At 43.1% G+C, this 9,773-nt stretch overlaps 1 protein-coding gene across 1 annotated transcript; it reads left to right on the top strand.

The window, feature by feature from the left end:
• The first annotated feature begins 2,269 nt into the window (after positions 1–2,269).
• On the top strand, positions 2,270–7,138 carry LOC120028691 (heterogeneous nuclear ribonucleoprotein R-like). The gene is made up of 11 exons (XM_038973919.1): positions 2,270–2,425; positions 3,275–3,441; positions 3,559–3,677; positions 3,833–3,940; positions 4,063–4,176; positions 4,384–4,560; positions 4,832–4,967; positions 5,065–5,270; positions 5,454–5,606; positions 5,697–5,806; positions 5,903–7,138. The coding sequence occupies exons 2-11, from the start codon at positions 3,279–3,281 to the stop codon at positions 6,432–6,434; spliced, it is 1,818 nt and encodes a 605-aa protein (XP_038829847.1). The 5' UTR covers positions 2,270–2,425; positions 3,275–3,278; the 3' UTR covers positions 6,435–7,138.
• The last annotated feature ends 2,635 nt before the right edge of the window (positions 7,139–9,773 follow it).

Below are 9,773 nucleotides of genomic sequence, written 5' to 3'. Positions count from 1 at the left end.
TGTGTTTCTGCTGGTCCTGGCATGGTTTGGAGGTCTGATTCAGAAATCGTGTCCTCATGAATGTGCAGTGTCAAAGGACACTTTGATAATGAGTAAAGTTGACTGAATAGATTTTATTGGTAAGGCTATCAATACGACTCGGTTTGTGGAAAGCAGAAATGCCAGGTTGAAGGTTATTGTGGAGACTGCAAAAGAGAGATTGGGGTAACAGATGTTACTGTTGAAATGGTTGTTGGCATGCTGAACAATCCTAATGGAGGAGTGTTTCAGCATGATAATGTTTCATGGCATTGGGGAGGGGGACGGTGTAGTATAGCTTAGTAGGGATTTATTTGTTTTTATTTTATTTTCATGTTAGTACAGAATTGGGCAGATCATGATTGATCGTGCATTCCAGCACAGTAGGTGGCGGCATTTACTTAAACGATTGTTTGTGGACCGCCATTATATCATAGAAGAAGAAGTCTTTCGTTGACAGATTTTGGGGGCCCGGGAAGATGGTGGAAATTGAGGTTTTGTTTGAAGCTGCTAGTGAGTCAAGTGAAGCTAATGGTACAGAAAGTGAGAATGAATGGGTTACAGTGGCGAAGAAAAAGGGAAACTAGTAGTAAAGCTATGTTGGAAAATAGGGAACTGCTAGACCTGTTTTTAGTTGGAGTCAGGGTTTTGAATCAATGCTACTTGGAAATCCGTTTAACATCTCCAGGAAAATCTGGAATGTGTTGGAAGAAAGTGTGGAGTCGGTGAAAGTCACAAGAAGTGGTCTCATTTCGATTTTTTGTGTGTCTGCGGAGTGGAATGTTTCCTGCATGGATTTTGGTAGCAGGGTGCCTATCAATGGGGTTATTTCTGGGGTGGTGTAAGAAATAAAGGCAGAGGATATTGTTGATAATGGGATATGGAGAAGGGTGAGCCGGTCAAGGATCGATTCAGACAAGGTGGTAAATTGTATGACAAGCGACAGTTTAATTTAAGAGTAAAGATATCTGGTACAAGCGTATACGGACTCGTTCCTTTAGCTCATAGAGAACCTCCAGAAAAAGCCCAGATAACAAAGTGCATAGACATTTTATACAGCACAGAAAGTAGGTTGAGTCTGGAAGTTCTGGTCCTCTGGTTGGTTCTGGACAGGTTGTTGTCTTCTTAGATTGGTCCTGATGAGCTGGGCGTCATCCTTCTGAGTCTTGTAGCAAAAGTTCTTTGTTACCAAATGTTCAGCTAAGCAGGAGATTTTGTGTGTGCGTAGTCAGCCCTCTGTCCTAGGGTATGTGTGTGTGTGTCTTATTATCTCGTGAAATGCGGACCCAAGCACCCTTTTCTTATCAGTGTTTATGAAAGGTTTACGTCAGCCCTCTGTCCTTGGGTGTGTGTGTGTGTGTCTCTGTATCTGTCTTATGAGTTTGTGAGAAACCCTGTTTTGAAAGAAGTTAGTTATAACAATGTAATAGCAATATGCTTGTGTTATTTTAAATGGTATTTATTACAATATAACTGAAGACATCGATGGAGTGGTTGGTGCACGTCAATTGACCTGCATGGTGGACGTAGAAAAGAAGTTCACTTCATCCATGCTACTGTTCTTTGATGAACACATGAAGTTAGGATTCATGAGATACCCTGTAAGAACTTTTGTGTACAAGCCCCTTCAGTGTCATTAATGTAAAAGATTTGGTCTTGTGTCAAGTGTGTGCAGAAGGGAAGAATATATGCCAGATGAAGGGAAATGCTGCAACTGTGGAGGTGAACATGCGCCTGAATTTTTGGTGTGCCTTGTTAGGGAGAATGAGGTTGCAAGGGTGTCTCCTATCTGGAGGCAGTGAGAAAATTGGAAGGAACGAGTGGCGGAAAAGAAGTAATGATAGTAGAGCCACCACGACCTGTGAATGTTTCTCATCAACCGAGGGATAGTGAAATGCTACATGTTAAAAAGGTGGACTTTGTATTATTTATTGCTATGGTCAAACTGTACAGCACAATTGGAGAAGAAGTCTAAGAAAATTGGATTCATTGTGAATGCCGCTGAATGTTTTTTGGGTCTTCATGATTTCACAGCCAAGGCGGTGCAATAAATTCTGTTGGTGAATGTAGCCTGTGTAGGGATGTAATTTTGAAGTGGACTGTGATTGAAGAAGTATGATGTTTTATATTTGTAGTTGATGTGTTTTATTTTGTATGATGTCGTTTTCCATCTTTCCCGGAATGTTTTATAAAAAGTTGCTTATTCAATACCCCGTCCAGCTGGTGGCGGTAATGCACCATTAACATTGGATGCCAACCGCCGTTAAACCCTATCGAAGAAGAAGTAATCCCTCTCGCTTCGACTCTTCTCAAACATCTTATTCATATTTGCCATATTGGATCACTCTTCTGGGTAACTGCTGAAAAAATATATTTTACGATACTGTTATTTTTCTGGAAAAGATAGGTACGTGTTTGTTAACTATTAATTGTTCACCTCTTTTGGCGGATGGTTTATTCGAATTCTGAAAGGTGTCCAGCAAGCTAACAGGCCTTGTCTTTAACTAGCTAACGTTAGCCCTGCTAACTAGCTATTTGCGTAGCCAAGCTTATGAATCTTGATACTAGGTTATGTTTTTTTAATGTTGGTATTTCTAACGCTAAAACGATTATTTGGTTGGATGTGAAAGTTCCAAATTGTGACAATCCAGTCTTTTAGCTAGCTAACATTGGCTGTTGGAAGGGGGCGGGACGGTGCTAAGTCAAGAAAAACACCGCAAAGCAACATTTTATATACAGTACTTTGGCTTGACTAAGTTGACTAGGTACTGTAGCTAGCTTGCCCCCGATATAAACGTACCTTTAACTTGTATCCAGGTATTTGTTATTGCAGACCACGGTTGTTCGCATTGAAATGAATGTTTAAGCATTTCTGATGCATTTACAACATCTTTAGCTACCATCTGAAAGATACAAACTGTTAAGATTGCCAGAAGATACCAACCGTTCCGTTACGCTTGTTTACACTGAGCTGCAGCGTTAACAAGCATAACGGTATATTCTTGCGAACTGTTGAGTACTTTCGGGGGGATAGCTAGATGGGAGTAACTATTGCAACAGGACAGCATTTGCAAATATGCATGTTAGAAATGGGGGCGTTTGTGTTCTCTACAAGTTACTAGTGTCATGATCTGTAAAAAGCAGTTGAAACAATATGATTGTGTTTTAGATTAGAATGTCAAATATTATGTTCTAATGAGCAACATTTTAACTGAAATTCTGTTTTTTATCTTATCTCTATTCCCCTTTCTCCCAGGAGAATGGCTGCTGCCGAGGTGAACGATAGTTCTGCCCCAATGAAGGAGGAAAATGAGCCTATGGAAGTCGCGGCCGAAGGCGAGCACACAGAGAACTACCAGACACTCATCGATGCTGGACTGCGGCAGAACGTGGCTGAGAGTCTCGACAACATATTCTCAACCGGTGGGGCATCTGTCATACAATGGCTGAGTCTAATCTATTTTCTAAAGATACGTGATGTTGCTCGAGGATCCATGAAAGGCCAGTTTCTAGTAGTAGTAATCTGTCTTGTACCCACAGGGTTGCTGGCGTACGCTGACCTAGAAGAGGGGGTCATCGATGCTCTGCGGGCATTCAATGAAGAGGGAGCGCTGTCTGTACTCTCACAGTTCAAAGAAAGTGACCTATCTCATGTGCAGGTGAGTTACAGGGGGAGCTGAATGAACGAGAATGAATGGAAGTCAGTTTAAATGATGATGCATTAGAGTCTAAGAAGTTGACATTGAGGTCTATCATTTTTCCTCTGCTCATAACACCAATACATAAATCAATTCTGCTGTGGTTTAATTTCCAGAACAAAAGTGCTTTTCTTTGTACAGCTATGAAGACGTACAGACAGAGGGAAAAGCAAGGAAGTAAAGTACAAGAATCCACTAAGGTTCCTGCTGAGTCCAAGATCAAGGTAAAATGCAGCAGTTTGAAAGTTCATTCAGTTGCGTCAATAGAACTTCCTGTGTGTGTCTGTACACCTGCTCAGGTTGTGTAGTTATGCAGTGGTTATGCTGATGTCTACGTGTTCCCCAGGCACTGCTGGAGCGGACAGGATACACCCTGGACGTCACCACCGAACAGAGGAAATACGGAGGGCCCCCACCAGAGGAAGTGTTTAAAGGAGAACAGCCTGGGATTGGAACTGAGGTAAAGCTGCTGGAGTTGCTTCGTTTTCAAGTAACATTATTTGAAAGGGTCATGGTCATCGTGGCAAGCCATTGACTGATATAGGGAAGATAAATGAGTTTGCAAGACTGTGGAAGAATGTCAACAGAAAAGTTGATAGCAACACTACAGCAGTCTTCCCCGATCACATTGTGTAACCCTCACTCAGGCTCTGTTTTCTGCCTTTAGGTGTTTGTGGGAAAGATCCCCAGGGACCTGTATGAAGATGAGCTGGTGCCTTTGTTTGAGAAGGCGGGCCCAATCTGGGACCTGAGGTTAATGATGGACCCACTGTCAGGTCAGAACCGGGGCTACGCCTTCATTACCTTCTGCGGCAAGGATGCAGCAACTGAGGCAGTGAAACTTGTAAGTCCCTGCAGCCAGTCTATAGTCTTAGTTTATCTTCTAAGAACCAAGGGGCTGTTTCCCAGACACCGATTAAGCCTGGTCCTGCACTAAAAATCGCTTTCAATAGGGAATCTTCATTGGGTGTGCTTTTTAGTCTAGGGCCAGAGTTAATTTGTGTCTGAGAAACCGACCCAAGATGTGATACATATTTCATTGGAGCAGTTGTCGGACCACTTTCAGCTACCTTTTCAACCCTACAAAGCCATCTTTCCTCTACTCTTGTTTTCAGTGTGACAACTATGAAATCCGGTCTAGGAAATACCTTGGAGTATGCAAATCCGTAGCAAACAACCGCCTGTTTGTCGGATCAATCCCAAAGAACAAGACCAGAGAGAATATATTGGAGGACTTCAGCAAAGTCACAGGTCAGTTAAGTGCAGGCCAATTTTGTTTACACTGTTTTATATTCTTTGGGTCATCATTGGTCAGATATCAGTGATGTGACTCTCCTTCTTCCTCCAGAGGGGCTTCAGGAAGTGATCCTCTACCCCCAGACGGATGACAAGGAGAAGAACCGTGGCTTCTGTTTCCTGGAGTACGAGGACCACAAGTCTGCAGCCGAGGCCCGCCTCTGCCTAATGAGTGACACGGTGATGGTGTGGGGGAACCCGGTCACTGTGGAGTGGGCCAACCCGGTCACTGAGCGCAATGCGGGTGCCTTGGCCCAGGTGAGTCTCATCTCTCTCTCTCACTTTGTGGATCTCACTCGCTCTCACACTTCTTTCTTTCTCTCCCCATCTCTTGTTTTTGTTTTACCCCTCTGTGTTCCACTTCTGTTGTCTTTTATTCAACTTGTGCTTTTATTTATACTTTTCTAAACTGAGTTGAACTTTGATGTCTGTGTGAGTCAGCAGGTGAAGGTCTTGTTTGTCAGGAAGCTGGCCGCCTCAGTCACAGAGGAGCTACTGGAGAAGACCTTCTCTGCCTTTGGCAAAGTGGACCGGTTGAATAAGATAGAAGACTACGCCTTTGTCCACTTTGAAGACAAGGACGCAGCTGTGAAGGTGGGTTAAAACATATTAATTGTTTTCAGTTTTTTGTTGGAGGGGGTTTGCCTTGCTTCGGCTATGTAACAATTTTCCTGTTTGTCTTAGGCAATGGCAGAAATGAATGGGAAGGAGCTGGGGGGAGGGGAGATTGAGATAAGAATGGCAAAGAGGAAGAAAGCGCGAAATGCTCAGCGCCAGGCCACCAGAAACCGAAGGTGAGGCCACAGAGAGACTGGGATTTACTAATCTATTATCTGATTGAGTAGATCTCCCATCATGGGATTACATTGAAGCTGATATGTTTTCTGCAGGAATGATGCTGATTACAACCACCCACCGCCACGCATACCTCCACCAGATAGGGTCCGTGGCCGAGGGAGCGGGGACTATGCCGCCTATCCCCCAGACTACAACAGCTACGATGACTACTACGGCTTTGACTATCACGACCCCCGCAGAGGTTACGAGGACCCCTACTACGGTTACGAGGACCCCTACTACGGTTACGAGGACCGCTATTACGGTTACGAGGACCCCTACTACGGTTACGAGGACCCCCACTACGGTTACGAGGACTTGTACAGCATGAGGGGCCATGGCAGACTGCCCAGCAGGGAAGGCCTACCCCCACCCAGGGCCCGCAGACCACCACCCACACAGGGCTATGCGGAGAGGGGTCCACCCATTGGAGGGCCCAGGGATGGCAGAGTAAGGGCCCGTGGGGGACCCTTCCAGCCACAGAGGGGCCGCGGTAACCGAAAAGCCAGGGGGAACCATGGGGGCGGGAAGAGGAAGGCAGACGTCTTCGTCCAGCCTGACTCAAAGCGCCGGCAGACCAACTAGTAGAACTGGGGGTCTCAGCCCATCGCCCAGCAGCAAGGTGGCGACTATTCCGGTAACTATGGTTAAGGTAATGAAGAAGACACATGAAAAAGGCATTTGACAGAAGTACAACAACAGAAATACCCCCCGAAAAAACATTTGGCTGCAATTCTTTTGACTTTTTATTCTCCATCCCTCACGAAGAAAATAAACATCACTGAGAGAGAAAAGTGGTCAGACCCCCAGAATCTGCTTGATTGGCTGGATTTGTATTTTGGCCTCTAGATGTGAATGTAACTGTTTTGCTGAATCCTTTCTTACTGTTACATGGGACGTATGTTTTAACTCACAAATCACTTTTACCTAAAAGTGTGTCTAGCATTTCTAGAGGTAAATTATAATTTTTTTTGCTGGTACAATAACTTCCTATGTTTTCTTTGGGAAGCCATAGCAGTTTCTCTGTTTGTATTCATAACTTTTTATGTTTATTCCGTTTCAATAAAATTGTTTTATTCAATTGCCAGATACCATCAAATTCAATGGTGTCATTCAGTATTTAGTCTATTCCTAAATCTATCTCAAATTTCACATTTGGAACAAGATTTTCTCAGCTTTTTGCTCATGGAATAAATCAGGAGACCAAATTTCAATTATCAAATACCAAAATAATTTATGACAGCGCACAAATAATGTATGAATGACTGAATAAAAACATTTTAACTTTTTTTTTATTATTTTTTTATTCAGGAAATGCCACTCTTATGATCTTGGTAACACCATAGCAGCTTGTTTGTACAACAATGCAGATTTTTCTACCTTAATCTTCTACGTTGGATTAAACTGGAAGACCAGAACAACCAAGAATGCAAATACATTCCACTTCCCTGAAGGCCCTGGATCAGCTGCAACTCACCTCCACTCAAACACCACGAGGCGCAATTACTCAGTGATTTGCTATTACACACCAAGATTCTCCAAAGGGTTAAAAAGTTATTAGCAAATTATCATAAGTAATGTCAGTGGTGCTAATCGTTTGTCTTGTCGCTGTAGCAATGACCCCTCAAGCCCTTCTGTATTTTCACAGAGAAATGCTCAGAGCAAACATCTTCGGTCCCATTCTATCACTGTATTTGTATTTGTTTTCTCCTTTTATTCCAACTGATCCAGGTGGTGAAGTGAGAGCAGCATCGCTTGAGTGAGGAACAAACTCAACCTGAACTGTGTTCCTTTACAAAAGGGTGAGCAATTATACTGAACAAGAATATAAACGCAACATGCAACAATTTCATAGATTTTATTGAGTTACAGTTCAAATAAAGAAATCAGTCAATTCAAATAAAATAATTAGGCCCTGATCTATGGATTTCACATAACTGGGCAGGGGTGCAGTCATGGGTGGGCCTGGGAGGGCATAGGCCCACACACTTGGGAGCCAAGCCCACACACTGGGGAGCCAGGTCCAGCAAATTAGAATTTGTTTTTCCCCACCAAAGAGCTTTATTACAGACAGAAATACTCCTCAGTTTCATCAGCTGACCTGGTGGCTGGTCTCAGACGATCCCGCAGGTGAAGAAGCCGGATGTGGTGGTCCTGGGCTGGCGTGGTTACACGTGGTCTACGGTTGTGAGGCGGGTTGGACATACTGCCAAATTCTCTAAAATGAAGGAGGTGACTTATGGTAGAGAAAGTAACATATACTTCTCTGGCAACATCTCTGAAGGACATTCCTGCAGTCAGCATGTCAATTACACACTTCCTCAACTTGAGACATTTGTGGCATTGTGTTGTGACACAACTGCATATTTTAGAGTGGCCTTTTATTGTCCCCAGCACAAGGTGCACCTGTGTCATGATCATGCTGTTTAATCAGCTTCTTGATATGCCACACCAGTCAGTCAGGTGGATGGATTATCTTGGCAAAGGAGAAATGCTCACTAAAAGGGAGGTAAACAAATTTGTGCACAACATTTGAGAGAATAAGCTTTTTGTGCGTATGGAACATTTTTGGGGTGCCTGATGAAGACCAAAGGGTCGACACGTTTGTTATAAATAAAACCATCTGGGAGCATGAGCAGCAGTGTGTGGCATTTTCCTTTCTGTTTTCCATCTTTTATTTAATCTCATGAAATTTGGGACTAGCACTTTACGACAAGCATTTCGCTACGCTCGCATTGACATCTGCTAACCATATATGTGACCAATAAAATTTGATTTGACATGTTACATTTGATATTTTTGTTCCATATTTACTAGTAGTTTATTGCCCAAAGCGTTTTTATGAGAAGACCAATTTCCGGGTTGTAGCTAGGCCACCTTCCACCTCAGGTGTGGAAGGCCGACATCGGCAGATGCGGTGGAGTGAGACGCAGGCCATGGGGGAAAAAACAAGTCTAGCTTAAACAGATGGATTTTGATGCCAATTAATTTGATGCTAATGATTTTGATGCTAATTAGACAGTGTGCTGACTGCAGAAGCAACTCATAAGGAAATCAGTCAATTAAATAAATTCATTAGACCCTAATCTATGGGTTTCACATGACTGGGAATACAGATATGCATCTGGGATCTTTTATTTCAGCTCATGAAACATGGGGAAAACACTTTACATGTTGCTTTATTTTTGTTCAGTATACATTGAGTTTGATAACAGTTTTAATAGGATTTCCATTGTCATTAATATTCCAAAATAAAAATAACCCTGAGAACAATATAAAGAAAAAAGCTAAGAAGAAGCTCCCCTTGTACCTGAACGCAACAACATAGCATACAGAACAGAGCATTCGGAAAGTTCAGGCCCCTTGACTTTTTCCACATTTTGTTACATTACAGCCTTATTCTAAAATTGATAAAATAATTGTTTAAACTCAATCTACACACAATAACACAATGACTAAGCGAAAACTGTTTTTTAAATTTTTTGCACATTTATTAACAATAAAGAACAGATGCCTTATGCCTTTACATAAGTATTCATAAGTTTCACGCACCATTCCTATGGTGGTGGCAGTATCATGCTGTGGGGATGCTTTTCAGCAGCAGGAACTGGGAGTCTAGTCAGGATCAAGGGAAAGGTGAACAAAGCAAAGTACAGAGAGTTTCTTGATGAAAACCTGCTCCAGAGCGCTCAGGACCACAGACTGGGGCGAAGGCTGAACTTCCAACAGGACAACGACCCTAAGCACACAACCAAGACAGCGCAGGAGTGGCTTGGGGACAACTCTCAATGACCTTGAGTGGCCCAGCAAGTGACTGGACTTGAACCCGATCTAACATCTCTGGAGAGACCTGAAAATAGCTGTGCAGTGACGCTCCCCACCCAACCTGATAGCGCTTGAGAGAATCTTCAGAGAAGAATCTGA

The sequence above is a fragment of the Salvelinus namaycush genome, chromosome 34, assembly GCF_016432855.1.
Source record: "Salvelinus namaycush isolate Seneca chromosome 34, SaNama_1.0, whole genome shotgun sequence".
Classification (NCBI taxonomy): Eukaryota; Metazoa; Chordata; class Actinopteri; order Salmoniformes; family Salmonidae; genus Salvelinus; species Salvelinus namaycush.
Note: the sequence above shows the minus strand (reverse complement) of the source record. Positions and strands in the feature narration are given on the sequence as shown.